At 44.2% G+C, this 23,418-nt stretch overlaps 6 protein-coding genes across 6 annotated transcripts; 2 read left to right on the top strand and 4 right to left on the bottom strand.

The window, feature by feature from the left end:
- Positions 1-34: 34 nt before the first annotated feature.
- On the bottom strand, positions 35-2,920 carry BDB00DRAFT_788221 (uncharacterized protein; the record flags this gene model as incomplete). The annotated part of the gene is made up of 3 exons (XM_053120774.1): positions 35-445; positions 848-2,406; positions 2,521-2,920. 3 exons carry the CDS (start codon positions 2,918-2,920, stop codon positions 35-37), a joined length of 2,370 nt encoding a protein of 789 aa, XP_052979440.1.
- Positions 2,921-4,516: 1,596 nt separating this feature from the next.
- Positions 4,517-5,462, top strand: BDB00DRAFT_824681 (uncharacterized protein). Its single transcript, XM_053123631.1, has 3 exons — positions 4,517-4,731; positions 4,797-4,976; positions 5,048-5,462. The coding sequence occupies exons 1-3, from the start codon at positions 4,596-4,598 to the stop codon at positions 5,239-5,241; spliced, it is 510 nt and encodes a 169-aa protein (XP_052979439.1). The 5' UTR covers positions 4,517-4,595; the 3' UTR covers positions 5,242-5,462.
- Positions 5,463-5,711: 249 nt separating this feature from the next.
- Positions 5,712-8,197, top strand: BDB00DRAFT_788219 (acyl-CoA dehydrogenase/oxidase; the record flags this gene model as incomplete). The annotated part of the gene is made up of 7 exons (XM_053120773.1): positions 5,712-5,822; positions 5,915-6,009; positions 6,093-6,336; positions 6,413-7,486; positions 7,566-7,850; positions 7,927-8,035; positions 8,109-8,197. 7 exons carry the CDS (start codon positions 5,712-5,714, stop codon positions 8,195-8,197), a joined length of 2,007 nt encoding a protein of 668 aa, XP_052979438.1.
- A 1,540-nt stretch (positions 8,198-9,737) lies between these two features.
- Positions 9,738-11,916, bottom strand: BDB00DRAFT_824677 (uncharacterized protein). Its single transcript, XM_053123630.1, has 2 exons — positions 11,017-11,916; positions 9,738-10,867 (listed from the first exon to the last, which is right to left on the bottom strand). Exons 1-2 carry the CDS (start codon positions 11,851-11,853, stop codon positions 10,109-10,111), a joined length of 1,596 nt encoding a protein of 531 aa, XP_052979437.1. The 5' UTR covers positions 11,854-11,916; the 3' UTR covers positions 9,738-10,108.
- A 314-nt stretch (positions 11,917-12,230) lies between these two features.
- Positions 12,231-16,338, bottom strand: BDB00DRAFT_824674 (uncharacterized protein). The gene is made up of 14 exons (XM_053123629.1): positions 16,193-16,338; positions 15,916-16,037; positions 15,749-15,806; positions 15,493-15,635; positions 15,073-15,388; positions 14,803-14,978; positions 14,634-14,709; positions 14,410-14,534; positions 14,038-14,341; positions 13,764-13,930; positions 13,509-13,674; positions 13,308-13,417; positions 12,965-13,217; positions 12,231-12,836 (listed from the first exon to the last, which is right to left on the bottom strand). The coding sequence occupies exons 1-14, from the start codon at positions 16,313-16,315 to the stop codon at positions 12,309-12,311; spliced, it is 2,667 nt and encodes an 888-aa protein (XP_052979436.1). The 5' UTR covers positions 16,316-16,338; the 3' UTR covers positions 12,231-12,308.
- A 1,217-nt stretch (positions 16,339-17,555) lies between these two features.
- On the bottom strand, positions 17,556-19,175 carry BDB00DRAFT_824673 (uncharacterized protein; the record flags this gene model as incomplete). Its single annotated transcript, XM_053123628.1, has 4 exons — positions 18,755-19,175; positions 18,611-18,675; positions 18,234-18,534; positions 17,556-18,109 (listed from the first exon to the last, which is right to left on the bottom strand). The coding sequence occupies exons 1-4, from the start codon at positions 19,166-19,168 to the stop codon at positions 17,558-17,560; spliced, it is 1,332 nt and encodes a 443-aa protein (XP_052979435.1). The 5' UTR covers positions 19,169-19,175.
- Between the last annotated feature and the right edge of the window lie 4,243 nt (positions 19,176-23,418).

The raw sequence follows: 23,418 nt of genomic DNA, 5'->3' as shown, positions 1-23,418 counted from the left end.
GAAAGAAAAGGGTTATATAAGCCATACACCCAAATTAGCGCATGGGATAGTAGGATTGATGTGGATGTGGATGAGGATGAGGTTGGTGATAGTATGCTTGCTGTTGCTGTTGATGCTGAGGTTGAAAAGGTTGCTGATGTTGGAGTTGTGGTGATGATGGCATCATGTGTTGTGGTGCTTGCACGTGAGCTGAAGAACCGCCAGGCATCATCATCATGGAAGGTGGGTGGTGCTGACCTCCCCCTCTATGGCGACCGCCATAAAAGTGTTGCACGTACTGTTGTTTTAACTGTTGTTCTCGTTGGTATGCCTGCATACGGTCCCATTCGTGCTGGAGTTCATGCTGAGGATAGTAGTAACCGGCGTAAGGTTGTGGTTGTTGCATGTCTGGGTTGCTCTTTGCATGCTTTAGTCGTTGTGGAGCCGTATTTGTCGACGAGCTACGCTGTGGTACAACCAGAGGTGACGATACGCTTTGCTGATCGTCCTGCTGCTGGTAATGCTGCTGTTGCTGTTGCTGTTGCTGCTGCTGCTGCTGCCTCTTCTTTTTCTTCTTGATGTTCGGCAAAGACCGGGAATGGCGCAGACTACGGTGCTTCGACTCCTCTTTCTTTTTGTTATGCTTCTTGCTTCGAACGCTGTTAGCGCGGCTGCTGCTATGGCCGTCGTCGCTGCCTTCGTCGTCTCCGTCAGCATCTGTTTCTCTTGGCTTGGCCTTGGTGGGTCGCTCAATGCTGCTGATGCTACTGCTGCTGCTGCTATTGATGCTGCTAACGCTAGATCGTCGAATACTAGAAGGCTTGGATGCAGGTTTGCTGCCACTGGTCTCCTTCTTTTTCTTGCCAACAAGTTGATCGTGAGCTGCAACAACAGCCTCAGGTTGTTGCTGTTTCTTTTTGTACTGGTGATGACTACGAGTCGAAGAGACAGATTCCGTCGGTGTAGGTTGCTGTTGATCGTGATGCTTCTTCTTGCTAGACACTACCGGCTGATGACTGGACGAAACTGTATCAGTCTTTGCCGCATGCTTCTTCTTTGGAGTAGATTGCTGGCGTTCAGCGACATCATCCTGTTTCTTTTTGTTAGAAACTTTTTGTTGATACTGGTGCTCCAAAGCTTCCACTTTCTTTTGTATAGGTTTCTCGTCAGAAGAGACATCATGACCGGATGATACAGAGTCGGCTTTCTGTTGCTGCTGTTTCTTGCTGCTTTTCTTGGATGTCTTTTTAGTAGCGGCGGGAGGAGCTTCAGCTTCAGCTGCAACATTTTCTGCCGATGAAATTGAACCAGTGCTTCTCTGACGTCGGTGCTTCTTTTTGGAAATTGGTGCAGACGACGTTGGCACAGGCTCTCCATCCGAAGAAGAAACTGAGCTAGCAGTAGATGCAGTAAGGACTGGCGATGTCGGTTCTGAGCGACGTGGTGGTCGGGACGCAGAAGAACTCCCAGAAGACTGTGGAGTTTGCTGTTGTGCGAGAGCAGGTGGAGGTAGCGGAACAGGTGGCATACCAGTTGGTGGTACTGCTGGGGGAATCATACCATTAGTGCCGTTGGCACCGTTATACATCATCGGATCCATCTGAGGATTATACATCATCGGATCCATCTGAGGATTATACATCATCGGATCCATAGCAGTAGGGTGAGGCTGTGGAGGGTACATCATGGGATCGCCCAAACCGCCACCGGGAGAATACATGGCTGGCTGCATGGGTGGAGAAGATACATTGTACATCATCTGTTGCTGTTGCTGCTGTTGCCGCATAGCAGCCACACGATATTGGTGTCTGTGTCGATCCTTCATACGCTCAATCATGTTTTCATTAATTTCGATCAACTCTGCTTCTGGATCCACACGGGTTGCCCAGTTGTTGACTTTGCGCTCCACATTCAGGCGATGATCCTGGCCTCGTCGTGCCATAATTGGCTGCATTCCTTTTGTCATGCGCATGTCTTTCTCGCCCTCTTCGTCTTCACTAGAGTCCTTTTTATCGTCCTCATCGTCGTCTGATACATCGGAATCTAGCACTTTTTGGGTTGTTGGCGGTGGTGGTGGAGGTGCTGCTTGCTGCTGCTGCTGGTACTGAGTAGAGGTGTTGGAAGAAGGATTAAGGAGCGACGCAAACATGGAGTTATCGTTAAATGAAGAGGTATTGGTGGTAATCGTATTACTGTTGTTATCGTCGGTCAAGCGTAAATTGTTGAGATAGCTGCTGTAAATGCTGTCACTACCAAACATGTCGGAGGGTCTGGGTGCGGCGTTTGTCGGTCCATTGCCCAATTTGGAAGCGGTGGTGACATTTGAAGTGACATTTTGGTTCTTTGTTGTGGCCGTCGTGCTACCGCCATGGTCCAACGAATTCGACAAAGCCAAGTACATTGACAAGTCGTTTTGCAAGTCAGGATCTAGTTTGCAAATAAGGTAGAATAAGGGGACGCATGAATTGTGTGTGAATGCATGCATAATGCAAACGGTTATTCTGCATATCTTGCTTATACACTAGTCTGTTTGTAGCGTACCTCTTGATGGTTGCTCGGCAGGTACAGGTTTCTTGAGCTCAGCAAAGATATCATCGAAAAGGCTTCCAGCGCCCGGACCAGCAGGCGCAGCTGTAGTTGCTGTTGCAGTCGTTGCATAGCTTGCAGTTGCTACAAGAGGCTTTCGCACGACTGTTGGGGCCGATGCATTCTCTTGAGCTACACCAGAAGGCGCAGCGGGTGGAGGAGCTAGTGGCACGGACGAGCGACTCGTATCAAAGTCTAAATCAAGCGTCAGTGGCTCGAGCTTCGGGGCACTCGACACGGGTGCAGAAGACAGTGCCTTTGCTGATGCAGCCGTCCCTGGTGGTGGTGGCGCATATGGGTCTTGTTCCTTATTCCGACGCGACTTTTTGAAACTGCTTATCTTTAAAAGGCCCATCGTCGATACCCCTCCCAGTCTGCTGTTGGTTTGTTTGTAGAAAGAAGAGAGGAAGCAAAAAGAAGTAAGCGGGCAAAAGAGAGAAAGAGAGAAGAACAGGAAAGAAAGAACGAACGAACGAACGAAAAAACAAATAAAATAACGGTGCTTCCAAAAGTGATTGTGTTGTGTTTCGATTGCGGGTGCAACAGTGTATTTTTTAGAATATGCTCGGGAACCCAGACCAATCAGCTAGCCTGTACGACCACGCGAGCTTATGGTGCGCATCCTCATCTGGACCGGGACAAAAGCGCCAACATGAACTGATGCTGATTGTTGAGTGTGCCGCGCGTTTTTGATACTCCCCACCCCCCGAAAATAGTTTTAATATTTGGCGTAATTGTGCCTGTAATTGTTGCTGTCCGCACAGCCCTCTCGCGTGTCTGCTAACAATACTTCTTCCCTCCTCCTTGCAATGCACATCTGCGACATACACACAAAGATGCATGGTAGCAGCGGTCTGCCGCAACGTCAGATTTTCGAGAAAGAGGAGGGCGTGTGTGTGTGGTGATACAACATTGGTCAACCTGTCTATTCTGTCGTTCCTACGTGTCGATAATTGCCGATCAAGGAGATGGATACACGTGGAAATTGAGAAGCTGGCAATGGGCAAACTGCTGCTGGCACCATATTTTCAACTCGAGCGGCTGTTCTTTCTCTGTTTTTCAGATGCTATGAATGCAATATATGCAGCGGAATCAATAGAAAATAACAGAGAAAAAGATCGCTTGTTGCTCCTTTATTTATATGCAACGATGGTGTTTTGTGCGTCAGCCCAGTAATACAGGGAGCCCTTTGTTTACTGCATAGTATGATATGCATCATGATTTCAAGCTAATTTCCGTCTATGCGCACTTTGACCAAGTAGAGAACGATCATCGATCTCCAAAAATAAATCCTGGCTAGGTAATATTTTTCATGTCCGGAATATTGATTAATTGAAAAAGTTAGCGGCGACGCTGGACAGGGGTGTCTCTCACTCTCTCTATTTATTAATGAAGGAATCGATGAAATGTAGCACTTATTACTCGGTGATAGCTGTAGTTCTCCCTTTGTTGCACATACGCACTTGCTAAACTTGGCTTAAACTTTGTGCTTCCTTTGTAACAACGAACAATCAGCGACAACCCCCGTTTCAAGTGCCCAGGGCATCGCGACAGCAGCCGACCACATAGTGAACATGAAGGATCATGCTGCTGGTAGGTGCCAATCCTTCAAACTCACAGGAAAAACGTGGTTGTTGAAGAGGTGCTCTTGTTGACGATTACAATAGCACCAAGCCCACTTGGCAACCTAGACTGCGTTCTACGAACCCGTTATTAACTCCCCATATGTGTCATCAGGGTTATGTAATGATGATATCATGACCACAATATAATAGTGTGAGAGCACACGCGAAAGCCACCTATCAGCGACAAGGCAAGACGGTGCTGGAAGAAAAGCAGATAGTAACGGGGGCGTTAGTATGTTGAAACGGGGCATTGTGCGCACTGCGTATCAAACCTTTATTTCAGACCCAATGCCGAAAGTGCTATTTTTCGCATAGAGCATAGAGGTATCTCAGCCAGCTTTTCTTTTTTTCTTTTTTTTTTCTATTACGTATACACCACACACAACGTAAAGCACTGCCTGTACAATGACAAGTCAAAACAGCATATTTCGACAACAACAGCAATTATACAAGTCGTCCCATTATTTTGGAAAGCCAAAAACACCTGCATTCTACTCAGCACCAATCTCACCGTTGCATCAAGAAGATCTGCAAACCAAAGGTATGTGATATAAAGCTACATTCCAAAGGAAACAAAAATCTAACAAAGCTTTAAACATGTTGTAGGTCGTAAGCGACGAGCATCTGAAGATGATTTAATGGAAGACACATGGGTTAATTCGTTTGAACAATTGGACGTTGCAACATCACCCAGGAGTAAACATGACAAAATGCTGCATACGATCAAACGGAATCGGACCGGTATTGAGAAACAGCAACAGCAGTTTCCATTGGATAAACTACTAGGTAGAGTGGCTATCTGTTTGAGCAGCCTCGTTTGAAATTTTCGACAAACAGACTAATGTTTCTCGATATAGCGCCGCTGGATAAAGGGAAACTGATTGAGTTGATCAGTGAGCTGGTGGAAGCCAATCCACGACTGCAGCCCGAGATCCATGGCATGATACAGCCTCAACAACAAGAACAACAACAACAACTGCAGCAGCTGCAGCCAGATCTGCAGCACCAGCACCATCCTCACAACGCACCGCAGCAAAACAAGCAGCAGTAGCTGCTGGTAGTGTAGTCAAGAAACAAGAGAGACATGTTCTCTTCCTAGCAGTCTGTATTATGTACATATTTAACCAAGAAAAAGATATACCCCCGTTCCGCTGTTTGCATGTCTTCTTTACGTATTATTATTACTCTTTTCGCATAAAAAAAACTCAAGTCAAATCATTTCCCAGACAACGATTTTTTCACATGGCCTACCCCACAGAATTCTTTCTTACGCGAGTGCGTTTACACACTTTTTTTTTCCCTTCAAATTGTGGGGGTGGGGAGTGCGCAAACACGCATAGTTTCTTTCTCGCGCTTTTTGCTGCTCCTTTCCTCTTTCCCTTCTTTCTCCCTTTTTTATAACCTATCACGGTTCCTTTTTAGATGACGATATCTATCCACCAGTCCACTGATGCGAACGCCCGAGCCGCCGCCGCACGGTTGGCACAGTTGAAACAGCAGCTCAACCTGACTCCGTCGCCCATGTCATTGCAGGCACCCAAGGATATGGCGGCAGAACGAGCTGCTGCCGGGTTTGATATCGAAGCGCTTAAGCATCATTGGCACGGAGGTGTCCATCAATACCAACTCTTGGTAAAGCATTGAAAAGCAAGTCGATGGGACGATCATGCATTTTTTTTATTTACTAGGCCGCTCTTCCCCCCCCACCTCCCACCTTATTCTAGGAAAGAGCATATAAGCTCATCAAGAGTGACCCTGAACTCGTCGTACAACCACCCCGTAACTTTATGGAGCTGACAAAGGACGAGTCGCGTGAATTGTAAAGTGGAGCTCTCTTTTGTATGCTACCTTCAGCTTCTTGTATGAAAGACTGCTAATACTTGTTCCGACGCCTCTTTTCAGTACAATGGGTCAAATATACCGAACTGTCAAGCTGCTACAAGATCCAGTGATTCGCAGTCAGGGACCCGAGTTCACCGAGGCCATTTTCCAAGCACTAGTCAGTTACTCAGAGAGCTACTCCATGCGCATAGGTGTACACCGAGCACTTTTCCGTAATGTGCTTTTGATGCTTGGCAGTGACGAGCAGCGCGACGCCTGGCTTGATGCAGTGGATAACTATCGTATTTTTGGGTGCTTTGCCATGGTATGGTTCATTTTGTACTATCTCGTATATATCTCGACGTTTTACTTACGCACGCCATCCACTTTTTGGAAATTAGACCGAGCTCGGTCACAGTTCAGCCCTTCGAGATATCGAAACAACTGCCACATTCGATCCCAACACCGACGAGTTCGTGATCAACTCGCCCACCATCACTGCCACTAAATGGTGGATCGGTATGGCAGGCAAGACTGCCACGCACACCATGGTGATTGCTCAAACATATATTGGCGGCCAACACCATGGCCACAACTGGTTTATCGTCCAGCTTCGTGATACCGCGTCGGGTGCGCTCCAGCCGAACGTTATTGCCGGCGATATCGGACACAAGGTCGGCCGACCAGGTCTGGACAATGGCTGGATCCAATTCCACAACGTGCGTATTCCTCGTTCGCAGATGCTGAATCGATGGGTTGACTTGGACCGTCAAGGCAACTATACTCCCGCACCTTCTCCCGTGGTCATGTACGCTACCTTGATCCCCGAGCGTATCATGATTGTCATGAACAGTATGTTGATGGTCTCGCATGCCCTGACAATTGCCACGCGATACAGCGTTGTCCGTCGCCAAGGTAACCAGAACCAGCAAATCATGGACTACTTGTCGCACTATGGCAAGTTCGTGCCGGCTATTTCGTTCATCTACATGGTGCGCTCTGCTAGCTCGACGTTGGATGAGCAATTCAAGATATTGACGGCTGGTGGTGACATGGATCCAGAAGTGTACATGTACCATATGGGCGACATGCATGCTATTTCGGCCTGTTTGAAGGGTATCACTGGATGGTACGGCTCGGATGTATTGGAAACATGTAGACGTGCGTGCGGTGGCCACGCCTATTCAGCATACAACAACATTGGCCAAATTATCAACGACTGGGGTGTCTTGACAACAGGTGGTGGTGACAACGTTGTGTTGCTTCAGCAAACGGCACGTATCTTGCTCCATCAACTGACGCAAAAGTTGGACCATGATCAGTATCCTCAGTTGAAATTCAAGAGCTCCACACACTACTTTATCCGTGCCAAGGAGTACCTGGCCAAACCAAGCTGGAACGTCACTGATGTGTCTGCTTGTCTCTCAGACTTGACCTTGGTCGAAGAGGCATTGTTTACCATTCTAGTCAAGCGGGTACGTGTGCTATCTTTTTTAAATCGGTTTCCTCGGCCTATGGTTCGCTGATAGCTGTTTTACAATTACTTTGAGATAGCTTAATAGCATTCGTGAAGAATTGAAGGCTGGTGCTACTCAGAATGATTTGTTGTTGGATTCAGTGCGTGTGGCTGAAATGCATGCTGCTGCATTCTTGTATTCTGATGCCGTTGAAAAGTATGGTAAGCCGGACCCTGCACTTGAACCCAGCGTGGCACAAATTATGCGCCGTATGACAGCTGTGTGGGGCTTGCACACCTTGCACACCTACAGTGACCAAGGATTTAAGGAAGGCTTCCTCAACCCACAACAAGTCAAGCAAATAGAGAAGCTTTATCTGACGGTAAGATTTTTTGGGAATCACCTTTTCTTGTATCTCACTTATAACTTCCTCTCTCTCTCTCTTTTTGTTTACGCAGACAAGCAAAGGGATGCGCAAACAAGTTGTCGGCCTAACAGACGCGTGGGGCTATCCTGACTTTGTCTTGAAGGCGCCCATTGCCAAATACGATGGTGATATTTATGAGCGTAAGTGTTTCTTTTTATTAGAAGAAAAGCCATTCAAGTGTATTAAACTTCTGTTCTACCACTTTAAATATAGCCTACTTTGAGACGCTACTCATGTCGAAGAATAGCGTTGATGTGCCATCCTATCATGGCAGATACATCAAGCCACTCACGGATAACTAAGTTTTATTTTTCTCTGCATGTATGTTTACATACCATGTTATTGTGCTCCTTTCTTTCGATTAAAAACCAGTCGATCTGCAAGACAGCTCATTTTGCTTGGGAATAAGGATATTCAATACAATTGCTGTTGTTCCGTCGTCTTTCATGTAGTATGCTAATAAGATTAAATCGAATACTGTATTATGTAATAGAGGGGAACCCGCTATGCTCATTCTTGTTATCCAAAGTGTACAGCGACTGACTCACCAACAATTTAAGCTAATGCTTTCTTTATGATACAGCAAAAAAATTACCTTTTTGTCCATGGAACATTCTTCCGTGTCTTGATGATTTGAGGCTTCGGCAGTTCCGGCAATAGAAATAGAATTCTGATGGCTGCTGCGACAGTATACACGACGTGTTATAGATGTCGAGAATATCATATTGTATTGAGGTCCACGACACCAATATTTACAACAATTCGCCCTTATCTTGATGATAATACAGACCTTTCCATCATAATGATAGCTTGAGTGTATTCCGAACACAGATGATTTGGTTAACACATCGACCATGTGTTGACTGGCTTCGCCCTTAGGAATAGAGAAGGTAGCAGAGATCCTTTCAGTAACCGCTGCCCCGACAATGTTTCGAGCTCGAGAAGGATTATCAAATGGTAGATCTGGGATGACCGCCTTACCGGTGCTGTCGTATATACGCATGCGTGAAGTTGGGTGCTGGTATCCTTTTCATAGATAGTGATGGTATACTTGTTGACTTGATCAAGACAAGCCTGTCGTGGCGAGTGCTGCTGTTGTCTCTGTTGCTACAGTATTTGAAGAATGGTACGGCAATGAGTTTAATCGACGAATAGCGCCTCAATGACCAGGATCGAAATAGTGTCGCTGCTGGTCCTGCTGCTGTCGCTACTACTATGTAATGTTGTCCGCTTTCGCCTTTTGACAATCCGAAACGCCTGTAGGCTCCTTCCTAAAAAGTGGTCTTCGAACGCCTTGCATATTCGCGCGGGACTGATGTTAATACGGTGCTGTTCCTGATATCTAGGCTCAAAGCAAAGAAAAAGGATATGATCCAAAAAAGAGTGGCCAGATGGGCGATAGTCTTCATTGAGGTGTACTTTCTTTATACCCGGATATGTACTGTGGACATAAAATGGCTATCGCAAAGTAGGAAAAGGTTGAAATGATCAGGGATGAGTATGTGTGGGAAAAAAGCGAAAGAAGAACGAAAAAGCTGATATGTCCACCCATATAATATCTGATATTTATCTAGGATGCTTTATTAGTATCAGGTAGCTTACTGGTGTTTAATTTTCAAATGACGGACGATAATAAGATGCAAGTTCTTTCAAGTTTATCTCAAGCTCTTCATTAGGTACTCGACTATATACTGTAGTACTCAACAGCAGCAATGATGTACTTTTGTTGCCAGATGTGTGTACATTTATTGTTAAAAACCTGGGTTACATACAATAGACAACAATAAGTTATGACGTATAATTGGTTTCTTGATCAGCATGGAACATTCTAAACTGCTCTTGTGCTGTAATATCATAACAGTGTAAATTTGTATGCTCATCAATAGCTTGTAATATAATATACCCTTTAGTGTACTGTATGACTATATATGCTTAGAAAAGGTGACGACAACCAAGTATAAGATAGAAGAAGAATCCAATATATATTGAACGATGCTTACAATTAGCAAATGATGTTTAAGGAATACGATATATTCTGGTAAAAAAAAGAGGTCTAATAGTATGAGACATTGGTTGCGCTGTAGTAATGGATGTGAAGATGGTATTCTCGGAGGCGTATACAAGGATCAAGAGATATATTTAGTGAGATGGAAATTTTCATAGTGTGTGTTGGAAGGGGGCGGGTGAATTTCTAAATAAATCAATAAAGTGCACTACAAACAGATGACCTTTCCCTTCATTAAAACAATGTCATTGTCTTGTTTCTCGGAGGCTGTAAATGGTGGACATACAACCACACGCACAATTGTGGCATTATCTGCAGAGCCATTCTGCGGTACTACAAGCTCATCATTGAGCTTATCCTCACCCTCCACCAATTGTATCGGATCGACAGGATTTTCCTGACTATGCATGGCAGCACTGAGTTCGCATGCAAGATCCACAAACTTGGCGATCTTTGCCACGAGCGCCTGGTGGCCTTCGGAGGAGGAGTATATGTGTGACAATTTCTTGGTGAGACGTTCGACCACGTCGTTCTTGGCTGATGCAATGGGCTTGGCAGCCGCTTCGTTTGTGTTCAATGATTTAACGGCCAGCTTGCACATTTGCTGGCGCAGCCGCAGTGCCCAGTCCCTGTCATGTGGCTCCATATACTCTTTGATTTGCATGAAAGCGTCGTTGGTGGGTAAACCAATCATGATTGGACTACTGTACACGCTTGCGATCAATTCCTCGGTCACCAACTTCTCGACAAACAAACAAATAATGTTATAGTCGAGTGCGCCGTTCTTCTTGCTAAGCTGGTCAATCGTTGGCATCAAGGCGGGCCAGCATTGTGTAAAGTAACGTGTAATAACCGTTCGGTCGGCGGCGTATTTTTTAAGGGACAGCGGCAGTGCAGAAATCTTGGATTGCAGCATGGTAAGCTTGACTCGAATGGTGCTAAAATCATCATCAGTTGCACGTATCGTCTAAAAAAAGATCATGGTTGGGTGAGTGAGTGAAAGGCGCAGTTCAAAAAAAAAGCTTAACAAGAACCAAACCCTTCTCAAGGGTTGCTGTGCAGCAAACAAGCTGTTAAGGTTCTTCTATTTTTCTCAAATCTGCTTAGGATGCATACCATAACATGCTTGTGGAAGTTGGCAGAGATACGGTTTAGTTCTGCCTCTTTGGCATCGAGCGTATGTTGTAGCTTGTGATACCGGCTTTCAAGCTCCAGCGATTCTTTATCTCGACTTAGCTTGAGTTCGTCCAGCTCGCTAACTAATCGAGTCACTCGATGCTTTTGCACAGCAGACTTGGGGATCTTCTTTTTCGTGGCTGTTTGTTGGGCATTGCCGGCTCCACTGCTGTTACTGCTGCTGCTGCCATTGTTATTATTACTGTTGTTGTTGTTATTACCGGAACTGCCGCTATGAACAGAAGCAGAATCTTCTCGGAGAGAATGTGTAGGCGGTTCTGGTGGTCCAGACTGCTGGTGCTTGTGTTGTTGATTATGATGCTGTGATGAGCTTGTGCTGCTCTCGTTGTTGACTGAGGCGTTTTCCATGTAGAGATATGCTGTGTATGCTTCTTTAAGATCGTCGTCGACGGAAGGTACCCGCGAAAATCGCTTGTAGAACGGAGTTGACTCCTTCCGCTTATTATTATGCTTGCTGACAGGCGGTCGCGATGATGACCGTGGTTGAGTAGGCGATGGAGGAATGGTGGGTAATGGCCGGTCGTGTAGAGAAGGCTCTGACTGGGCCGAAGAGTGTCGTGTTTGATTCTTGTTGCTGTGATCCTTGTTGCTGTGATGCGACGATGAAGATGCGCTTAAACTCATTCGCCGGCTAGGTCCTGATGCAGATGGCGTTGGCTCCGAGTTTAACGAAACGTTTGAAGAGCGAGCGTTGGTGTTATCTTTAAATAGGTTTTTTAGGCTACGGCCTGCGTTAAACGGTGACGAGGATACCATGTGAGTAGTATAGAGTTGGGTTAAAAAGAAAACCCAAATCTGTATCAAACTGCAATATTAGTTCTTAAGCCGCAAGGTGATAGTGTGTGACACGAAAGGCTGCGCCTCCTTCGTATCCCTTTATTTCTTGTGCCACGATGCTTACAATGAGGCGCTGCCATATTACCGCCATTTAAGCTCCTGTGTGCTGTAACTATGGGTACACATCTTTCGTATGATAAACTACCGTGTGTATAAGCGGGCGATTACCAAAGACCACTGTCGCTAACAACATTTTATGATCTGTGAGTCATGAAGCTCTTTCGCTGTAGGTATTGATCGACGTGACAAACATCCAGATACTATTCTAGCAAACGCTCATATCATTTAGCAACGATGTAATGAAGTGATTTCTTCACGTGTACTCTTTATTTAGTATTGATTTGATGTCAATTTTACTAGTAATTTTACTACTGTTACTGCTGTGATTGTTTTCGGTAATAGGGACACTTGAGACATTGTCGACTATGCTTGGAAGTATATTCGTGAACGCAAAACAGGACTGCAAACACACCTCCCGAGTCGTCCCCATGAACATGAGTCTCGTGACACATGTACATATTTTCGAGGTATTCTTGGATTGCCTTTCGTAATTGACCCTTGTTGACTGCATTTTTACGTGAATGTCGGCCCGCACCAGTGACAATGTAGACAACATCACGTTGCTTTTGAAAGTCATCGAACCATCGCTTGATATGCTGCTTAGCTTCTGTAACATGCTGTCCATGCAAGTCGATAAACCGGCTTCGGTGTCGTGGGTCGCTATTGCAAGCATTAAATATTGCCTGGCTTGCTTTGGCATGTTCTCGGTTCATCCATCGGGAATACTCCAGGGCACGGCACTCATGTGTCTCCGCTTCTTCTTGGTTGCCTTCTTGTCTGGCTTTGGCTGCTCGTTCCGTTTCCATATTCATCTTTTCTCCATATTTAAACGCCTGTGCTCTCTAAAAACAATTATATTATGTCGCCAAGAGGTATATATATGTATACATTATATTAGGAAAGGCTTTTTGCTCAATTTTATATCGAAGCACTATGACTAAGTATCATTGTTTTGAATTTATGTGCTTACCATAGACTTGTATCGTAGTTCATTATTCTCACTACCAGAGGCTACGCGTGGCAGCGTTTCCGGTGAAGGGGGTGTTCGCAACTTGTTTAGCCACATGGCGCGTTGGCCGGATGCAGTTTGTTGAAGAGAGGATGAAGGAGGCGACTTTGCAAATATATCTTTGCGCGCATTATCATCCCATTCCAATTCCCTGGGCGATTCGCCGTGTTTGTATGCGCATGCCGAGCCTGAAGGACATTCTTTCTTGTTTTGCCTACATATGATAGATGATACCGAACACTTGAGCGTCATGGTTCTTTCGCTCCATTTAATACTTCTCAAACAGAAATCACATAGTACTTACCAATAGTAGCAAGTGCTGACATACTGCAAGTCTTCGTGAGCGTAGCGACATACGCTACTTTTTCTCGTACATCCTGCACCGTACCAAAAGTGCGAACATTTTCTAATCTTCTTCTGTACCATTGTAATTTTTTCAGTTAATGTTTTTGCCCCCTGCAGTACAAGTACAGCTCCAGAATAACTCTCAGAATTCAGTACATACTTCGCTTGTCATTGCGCTTTCATCTTCAAGCGACGATGACATAGAAACGTTATCCTCATCCTCGTCGCTCAAATCCGGAAGCTCGCATATATATTTCACATCAATACGGTCTTGAGGTCGGTGCATATACAAACAAGCAGTGTCATTTGAACAGTATCCTTTTCTCCTGGAAACAAAAAAGATTAATTGGTTACAGTTTCTTTACATTCTTTCTTTCAAGAAAATTACAATCTAAATTTCTTCTTAATACAATACCAGAAATAGCAATCCTTGACCTTACTGGTATCATCGTGTGCGTACCAGCAATTGTAACGGCTACACTTTTCATCTGTATTCCACCACAGCCGACATTTCTTGGTATGACGCAACTCCTTTTCATCAGATTCAGCGCAGCTCTCATTATCATCGTCACTTAAATGAAGCTATACAGAGGGGAGCATGAATTCAGTATTTCAGTTAGTAAAAAACAATCGCTCCAGCACGATCACGCTTTGAGTATAAAACAAAAAATATCATGAACATTATCTACCACGTGTGTACGGATAACACCACCCCTCGGGGCTCGACCAGTTTCATCCACACATGAGATTTTTTTTTCCTTTGGTTGACAAGCTGGTGGGGGAGAGACTGCAGGTTCTCGACGTGCAGCTGTCGCATAGTTGTAGTCAGATCGAATGACGTTCTTGATGAGTAGTTCTTTCATACGCTCGGTCAACACGGGGTATCCTTTCACATCAAGGGCGCCGGCAATCAAATCGTCAATGTTCTCAACCACAGGCTCCTCGTGCAGAAATTGGCAATGTTTATCCTTGAGGCACAGACCATTCGAACGCCTAAAAAAGATATCATTCAGTACTCATTATCCATAAAAGAAAGAATAATAGCAAGTCATAGCACATACCAGTACTTGCAAATCGGAACCTTTCGCGTGTCCTTGTGCGCAAACTCGCAATCCTCTTCATTCTTGTATGGACATTTCTGTTGTAAGAAGCTTAGACAAAGTTTGGTCTTTCGAGCAGGTTGATCCTAAGTACAAAAACGGTACGTTTTGAGTATCAAGATGGAATTTACAAACAAAACATTCTATCATCATGCTTCATGCTGCTTTTTGTTTTCTGTATTTACCACGTCAATATCAATGTTTATATCCCGCTCTTGATGAAGGTACGGACAGAGCACTTCTTCACATTTGTGTGAATTCCTAATCAATGGATATGCAGAGATTATTAACCGTGTGATAAGGAAATGAAGCGTTTACTCGATTAACTTGGTAAATAAAAAAGACGGGACTTACAGATAAGCGTAACAAAGATGGACTCGGCTGAGATCCTCATGGGCGTAATGACAGCTTTCTTCATCAAAGACACAGTTTCCTTTTCGAAAGTACTCGCAAATTTTTGTTTTTCGGTTCAGTGATGAGCCCTCGCTGGATGTGCTAGCAGAAAATGTGTTGTCATCCTCTTGCCGTTCCTAGTTACAGCGATATCACATGCACAATCAGTCAAAAAACCCTAATTAGAACTGTCATCGTACTACAATGTTAGAGAGAGAGAAAACGACATACCATGGTGCTCTTCTTTGCCGTTCTGAACTGTGCTGATGGTGGTGAAGTTTTAACAGTCGCTGGTCGTAACCTAGCTGCTATGGCATAGCTTTCGCCATTGTTACGCTCATTCACCTTGCTTACAGCCGTTTCATTGGCAAGATATTTTCCTCCGTCGTCGTTGTGTTTACCGCTGCCAAGATCAGGGAACGCTTCTTCATCTCCCAAATCGACACGCTTGACTGGTTGTAGCGGAGACGAGGATTGTTCTAGTTGCGTCCTATCGTTGGCGTGGAGCAAAGCACACTCATCATCGTCTGGACACTCGAAACCATCCCTGTACATAATATGCAGTAGGTATTTTTGTGACATCAGTAATACGGCGTCGTCGTTACAGCTTATGACTTTTGCGGGTTTCTTTTTTTCAAACACAAAACATACCATGCTTCACGTTTCTGCACTTTGCTAATATCTTCATGAGCAAAGTTACATTGCTGTTCAGTACGCGGGCAGTCACCGGTCTTGTAATAAATGCACAGTTTTGTTTTTCTTAGAGAAGTATCCCGTTCACCGCCAGCCTGCTTCTTTTCTCATCAAAAAAGGAAATGGAGTGAGTGCTTCAGTGGGTATGGATCACAACACGCATGCATTCTAAGAAACCACCCAACTGCTCCTTCTGCTTTAATGATATACTCACTTCAGTGTGTAAAAATTTGCATTTATTTCCGTTCTTGCATTGGTTGAACCCTTTTTTCCTAGGCGGTGTGCAATATCAGCAGTTAGTAAATAATAGTGAGAATCATACCAGAAAATGGTGGTTTTGAGTATAGCTTGCTTATATCTCTCTGTGCACGGGCAGTTTACCATTCACGACAAATTACAACTCGACTCGTATCTTCATGAGCAAAGGTACAGGCTTCTTTACGCGCACAATTACCAGCCCTGTAGTACTGGCATAATTGTGTTCCCTTGATATCATTCTCGACCTGCAACATTTGTTTTGATCAGTGTCAACAATTTTATCATCACTTAATGATTGTTGAAATATAATAAAAAAAGAAGAAAAGAAAAGAAAAGGGAGAAAAGAGAACAACAGAAATGTTTTTAAAATTATGCGGGCGGAAATGCTACTTTGGCTTACTTTATCACCACTGACTGTTGCTGTTGTTGTTGTTGTTGTTGTTGCCGTTCCTGCTGCAGTTGTCGATGATAGCTTGTTGGAAACAAGGTTCTTGACCGGTGTGCTTTTATTCTTCTCTGCCATAGACGCCCATGATAGCTTTGCGGATTGAGCTGCTGCTGCTGCTGCTGCTGATGTTGCTTTTGGTGTTGGTAAGGAAAGCATATCTACTGTAATCGTTGACGAAGACGATACGGATAGTGCTGATACTGCTGTTGGAATGGTTATTGTTGATGCCATACTTTGCATGTCATCGCTGCTCGATGCTGCCGATGGACTATTTATACTATAATTATCACTGCCAGTGTAATTACTAAGCGTTTCATTATTTTCTTCTTGAACAATGGCACTGCCACCACCCGTGATTGTTGTTGTTGTTGTTGGTTTTGAAGGGGTATTGGCGGTGGTAAGAATAGCAGTCAAAGAAGCAGTGACGGTGGGAAATTGATCATCATAGTACAATGAAATCGCCTTATATTTCGCGTCTTTGATGGACTCCATGTCCAGTGGCCCTTTGATCAATGCATAGTAGTAGTACAAAATCAACGACTCGGCTTGTGCGGAGTGAGGGATCCGCTGAGTGATGGTGGACATGCCACGTTTCTCTAGGATTGACCGACTGACTCCGATGGCATACTTCCACGTCTTATACTCGATATTGTCGTTTGCCTGACGCGATCGCTTAAAAGCTTCGATTTGGATTGTATCCGTGATCCACGATAATGTCAGCGGGTCATACGCCAAACTGAAAGCAAAATACGTTGTCAAGGCGTCGTGCTGGGCTGCTTTCATTTTCTGAAACAGAGACAGCGTGTTTTTGCTGTTGTTATCGCTGTCGTCAATAATGTGCTTGATGTTTGGATATGTTGGCATGGTAGGGAGACGCAGTTTTCCGAGTAGCGTACTTTCTACTGCGGCAGATGCAGGGATATCATTATAGTGCCTGTTGTCTTTGTTTCTAGCTTTGATGACCGACGTTAGCAGTTCGCGTAGTTGTCGTTGAAAGGTAAACGTAAAATCAGGATTAGGAGCGTAAAGGTTTTCTAGTTCGTCGTCGTCATTGTCGTCGTTGATAGGCGGTTGACACTGAATGACGATTTTTGGTGATAGCTCCATCAGAAAGAGGAAAAGGCATCGAAAGGTGGGAGAGAGAGAGAGAGAGGTGGTGTAAGTGCGGGTAAAAGAAATTTACGTGTGTGTGTGTGCTGGATTTCAAAGGCCTGAAAGGATGATGGCTGCTCTGGGCTTAGCGTCAAATGGTGCGCCACCGTTTAAACGACGCAAAAAGGATCATGCAGTTGCTGCACATAGTACATAAACCAGTCTTTATTCTAGGATCACACCATCGGCGGCGGTGGGGGAGAATTTACAATAGACACACAGAGGCATATTGGGCAAATAAAGATGGGGACACAGGTACACGGCAAACACTCCTCCTTTGTCATCGCCTAACACACTGGTTTCTTCACACCTGTATAAATTATTCAAGAAATTCTGTGCAGCAGGCCTCAACCTGCTTTCTTTGTTATTGCTTGTACTACCACATGTGGCAGCAGACCGAGAATGATGGCCGGTTCCCGTCACAATGTATACGATGCCTCGGTGATCCTTTAGCTCGTTCTGAAACCAGCTGACAATGCTTGCCTTAGCTTCATCTACGTGCATCCCATGAAGATCAATGAACAGTGCGTCTTGCTGGTTTCGCTGTTGAAATATCCTATGGCTAGCTCGAGTATGGAACTCATGCATCCGTTGTCGGTAATAGTGCCCTTCGTCCGAATAATACTTGGCATTCTCCCAATCTTTTTCGTGATAACATCTTTGCGAAAGCTTGAAGTACTTGTTCATCTTATATCCATACTCGTTGGCTTGCTTTCTCTGGTTATGTAGTATATAGGAATATAAGGTTGCCGTTTTTTTGTGTATGCATGCATATAAGATATATAAGAACAGATCAACTTGAAAATTGAAACACTCCAGCAGCAACAGTTCTCAAGCGTACCTCTTTGCGGTAAAGTTGCATTAATGGATCACCCGTTTCAAACCACGGTATTGGCGCTGGCTTCACTAACTGCTGGTCAAGTCGGTCATATGCCGCCAGAATCTTGGATCGCATGCGCGTCAAAGCGCCACTGCCCAGAAAAGAAGGGTGCTTGCTTGCAGCGTTTCGTCGTACAATTTCCGCATAAGGCGTAATAATGCTGCTATTGTTTGTTGTACGCTTGACTGCTCCTCCTGAGCCATTATCATTATCGTCATTACTGGCGTCAACGTCCCCGTGCTGAGCCCCAAAGTTCCCGTTGCTGCTAGTTACCCAGAAATTAGAGCTCATGCTAAATGGTAATACTGTAATCATCACCCAGATTAAAATAAACTTACTGCTCAGGTACCCCTTGTATGTCAGCTCTGCTCGAAAGTCGGGGGCATGGGCTTGATTCCTGATTCTATCAATTGGCAAAATTCAATACACATAATACGTGGTGCACTCTTAGAAAAGCATATTTGTACTGTTTGTCAATTTACCATTCCCGTGTCGGATTCCGATGCTAGCTCTTTTGGGACATCTCCACGCCCTTCTATTTCAGCTGCTCTTGTCTTGAATTCCATATTAATATTGCCATTGATAGCAGCCGTACTCGGTAGTAGCAAAAACAGCTTTTCCTGGTGATCAACACGTGGTTTCGACGGCATGTCGGTGGAGTCGTCCGAAACAATAGTTTCTTGTTTTTGAAGTTTTGTGCTGGGTGAATAATCCGGTAGACTAGTTGCTTTGCGCTTAGTAATTTCGGCATTATTGGGCGTGTTGCGTTTGACGACAGAGGCATAATTAACAATGTTTCGGTTGATTGCTTCTTGTTTTGAGCTTGTTTCACGATTATTATCATATGCACGCGGCGAAGTTGAGGTTTTTACAGATTCCTCCTGCTGCTGCTGCATAGATTTTCCATTGTTGCCATCAGTTTGCGGCTTATTGTCCATATGATGCGGTCGCTGACTAAACTTGTTTGATAGTGGATTGATGATGGTGTTGATTACAGTAGTGCTTTCGGTGAAATGTCGAGTGGCGATATCGGGCATACGTTCATAGCATAAGGGCTTGGTTTCTTGATGTTGTTCATCGTTTATATAGGCATAATGAGGAGTATCGTTGAATGTCATAGGGTCGATTTTTGGAGAAAGTGTTTTCGCAGCAGTAACGTTTCGTTTAACGATGGATGCATAATTGATGGTTGGTGCTCGTAATTTTTTGATTTCTGCAATGGATGGGCATTCTCGTTTTTCGCGTTTTGGTAATTCCGGAAACTCATCATGGAGCGTCAATAGAGTTGTATTGTCGGTGATGCTGTTCTTGTTGGTGCCATCGCTAACACTACTAAATTGAACCCAACGAATAAGCCGACAAATTATAATTATTCCAATTTCTTTTTTGCTGAGTACTTGCCTGAGCTGATTATATGGTCCATCTATTATATCTTTCAAGATATCTACGCTATTTTCATCGTACATATCGCGTCGCTCCCTGACAGCAACAAAAAAAACACTGTAAGTCCAGCTATTAATGACAGCAACCTATCTATACTCACCAAATCGGTACACGCTGTTGTTGTGTAACGTTATCCGAGCTTTTTGTAATCAACTCTGCATATCCTTTGCTTTCTGGCATATCACCAGAGGACCAAGCACTCATATCACCTTTGGAATATATATAGCAGGACTCTTGTTCTTTTTCTTCGTTCAATGAAAATGCTGAGCTGCGATCGTGGCTGTATCGTCGATAATGATGATGTGGCGGACTCTGACTTACGTAATCGTCCTCTATAAATGATGGTGAATAGTAAGAAGACGACGACGAGCAGACAGCTTCGTGTTCATCGATCTGATGTCGCACAGCTCGGTCTACATCGGAGACACAATACTGCTCATCCTCGTCGTAGTACTGAATGTCGTCGTCGTTGTCGTGCTGACCGGTGATGTCGTAGTGATAGTAAAAGTTCAAGTAAGGAATATAGCCATATTTTTCAATCTGCGTCGGATCTGTCATTATTTCAGCCTGATTATCAGTATCGTTGTCGTATTCGCAGTCAACGCTATTGTCTTTATTGTTTAGATAATCGTTCTGCTCGTCGTAAGCATCATTATCATCAAAATAGCCAAAGGACATGTAAGGATCTATTGACTGTGCAGCTTCCTTCATGATCGTTGCGGCTTGTCTTTCAGCGGCCTCCATAACGTCTCTGTCGACCGAGCCATTCATGAATAAGTGGTTGAAATATCTGAATTGGTTTTTGTCAGTCATGTTAGCCATAAATGTGGCTACTTGTGCTTGATGTTGGGATGCTGCAACGATGCGTACAGTGGTCCCCCGCTTTTTGCAGCAGCGGTTTTTGGTGGAAAAAACTGCAAAAAGTGGGGAACTGCAAAAAGTGAGGATGAGTATGAGATGTTACACAGACTGAGTCTATTATGTTAATCAAGTGTCAATGATAGTAAACCAATTAAAAGTGTCGGTGCTGTGCTGAGGCTACTTATTATAACTCAACTCTTATATAAAAGGCTGTCGTCTCACTCTTGATGTTTATATACTGCACTATCAACACCTCCACACCACTATAGTAAAAGCGAAATACCAAAAGCTTACTGAATAGCAAAACGATGCTATCTATCAGCACTACATGTAGATGTCACTGGTTCGAGACTCTGTGTCCCAGGCTCCCGAGTTAATAGCAGGAAATTGCAGGTCCCCATTTTTGGCCTGCAAAATGCAAAAAGTGAGGAAAATGCAATTTTATTAAGTAATGAGCGGGTGTGCTCCAAAAAAATCTGCAAAAACTGAGGATCTGCAAAAAGCGGGGCTGCAAAAAGCGGGGGACCACTGTAGCATTTGTGCTAAAAGTGGATGCGGTGGTTGGTCGAGCGGATCATGGCGGAAGTTGTCAGAGGCAACGACTGGATAGCCCACAAGCGCGAACGCCATGCGCAAAAGTGTTATCAAAGATGTAACAAGAGAGGAGGAAAGGGAAGGAGTGAGAAGTGTATTAAAAATTTAAAAGGGAAAGAAACGCTGGGTATAATTTTTACTGTGCCCTTGCTTTTCCCAATTCGAGTAGGACCTTGTGTGTTGCGTGACTTACCGCCGATTGTTACCACATAGGGCATTCTTTGTCTCTGTCTTTAAACTATAAGAAATACACCCCAGCTCATTTCAGCATTGTATTAAGCGTAAAGTGTCTTATTACTCAAACATCTTGAAATAGTGTAGCCATGGCATTGTCATGGGATGATTAAAAACTTTTTTGTAGCACGATTTTACAACGAGTTGTTTAACTTTATCTTCTTCATCGTTACACCTCTGCGCTATAGATATCACATTGACGTCAATACTATATTCGGACTCGCGTACCGATGGAAGTCATAGTGCGCCTAATTTGAAGTGTTCCCTACATTATCCCAAAACGTGGTTTAATGTATAACTTTTAATGTCTCTCGCATCATCCACGACACAAAAAGGCAAAGTGATCGTACAGCGCTAATGGACTTCATGACTACTTGACAGTGTTGATAACCCATCGAAAAGGTGGTAAGATACGCTGCATCCATAGACTTGTAGCGCGAACACTCGCTCTACCGATCATGGTGCCAAGTAAAAGTATCACCATCAAAAATTCAGGCATGTACAACTAAAAAGGAACAATATATGCTGCATTTAGCGAAAAGTATTTCAAAGTCGATCATGTCAACAACACCAAACGGGATAACCGACCGATCGAATTGCAATATAGTATCCACGGGCTAACATATATAAAGAGACTGGCTCAGAATTGGTGTTGTATTCGCACCTTTTGTTATGCGCCCACAATCTTCATCATGATTATGCCAGTATACTCACCTTGTACGTAGAAGTAATTGAAAAGCCGGCTTTTAGAGCGCGTGAACAAAGCGCAGAAAAATATGACGGTCATGAAAAAAGCTGATACTGCCTGTCAGTTCAACATATATGTCAGACAGCTCTTAATGTTGGATTTCCAAAGATTTGCGAACACGGGGTGGCAATAACCGAGGTCTGACGGTAAATAGCTTCAGCTCAGCATTCATCGCTTTCCGCTCCTTGCTTCTGTTCTTCCTCTTCGACCGTGTTCCACAATTGGCAGTACTTCCCGTAGAAGTCTGATGTGCGATCTGCTCGTTCTTTCCTTTTCTTTTGGCTGAAAAAGGTAATATCAAGGCATGAAATGCTAAATCTAAACCTTAAAATGAAAGAAGCACAATTCTTACCTTGAAAACCTTATCGGCATCTTTGGCTTTGACAACAACGTTGGGATCACTATCTTATTTTGAAACAGGCGATCATGCTACTGTTATGAGCAAGCGTCTCACGCTCGCTCAACGAGCAATGGGAAGCGACTGCAAATTAGTCTGGGTTTTTCGCGCGTACAATCTGGGGCCGGTGCCGATAGGATTTGCAAAGATGCAGCATGTTGTGTTTCCCTAGGTTATTCCCTGTCAATGAATATAAAACATAAATCTTTGAGCTATTATTTGTATGTCAGTCGTGAACAGAACAAGAATTTAAAAGTGTTGCGATGCAATAAGCAAGCAGCTGTCAATTTTCAGGAACAAAACTGAGGAAGAATACGTACCAAGGGTTGCATGCGAGAAGCAATGCAAACTGTTACACGAACAGCAAAGACTTGGCGAACAAGTAGGCAACAAGAAGAGTATTGATGGTTACGACGAAATGATTGTATCCGTAGGTAGCGGTTCGCTCCATTGCTATATCTTCGCCGGTGCCAGTTGCAGATCAAGACTATGTGCAAAATGTTGATTTAATGATGATAAAACAGAAAAATGAAAAGTACCTTACAAGTGCAACAACATTCTTTCGGCCATCCTGGAAATCGGCATGCACAGCAGGGTTGAGATCCCGGGAGGACACTGCGGGGAGATGTACAAAATTATCATACTGGATGTCGGTAGTGGTGATGGTAGCGGGCGAGCTCGCAATTGCAGCGACCTACTCCTTGAAGGCGGCTTATCGGAACTCGCCTCTTATATGTATGTCATTTGTACAACTTTTGACCTCTCTTAATGCCAATGTACAACATTTTTAAAGACAACAACAAATACTGATCCAAGCATCCTATATTCAAATCTCTTTTCGGCAAAAGTTCAACAATGAATATTGAAAA

This window comes from Zychaea mexicana (assembly GCF_025766255.1).
Source record: "Zychaea mexicana strain RSA 1403 chromosome Unknown BDB00scaffold_39, whole genome shotgun sequence".
Taxonomy (NCBI): Eukaryota; Fungi; Mucoromycota; class Mucoromycetes; order Mucorales; family Lichtheimiaceae; genus Zychaea; species Zychaea mexicana.
Note: the sequence above shows the minus strand (reverse complement) of the source record. Positions and strands in the feature narration are given on the sequence as shown.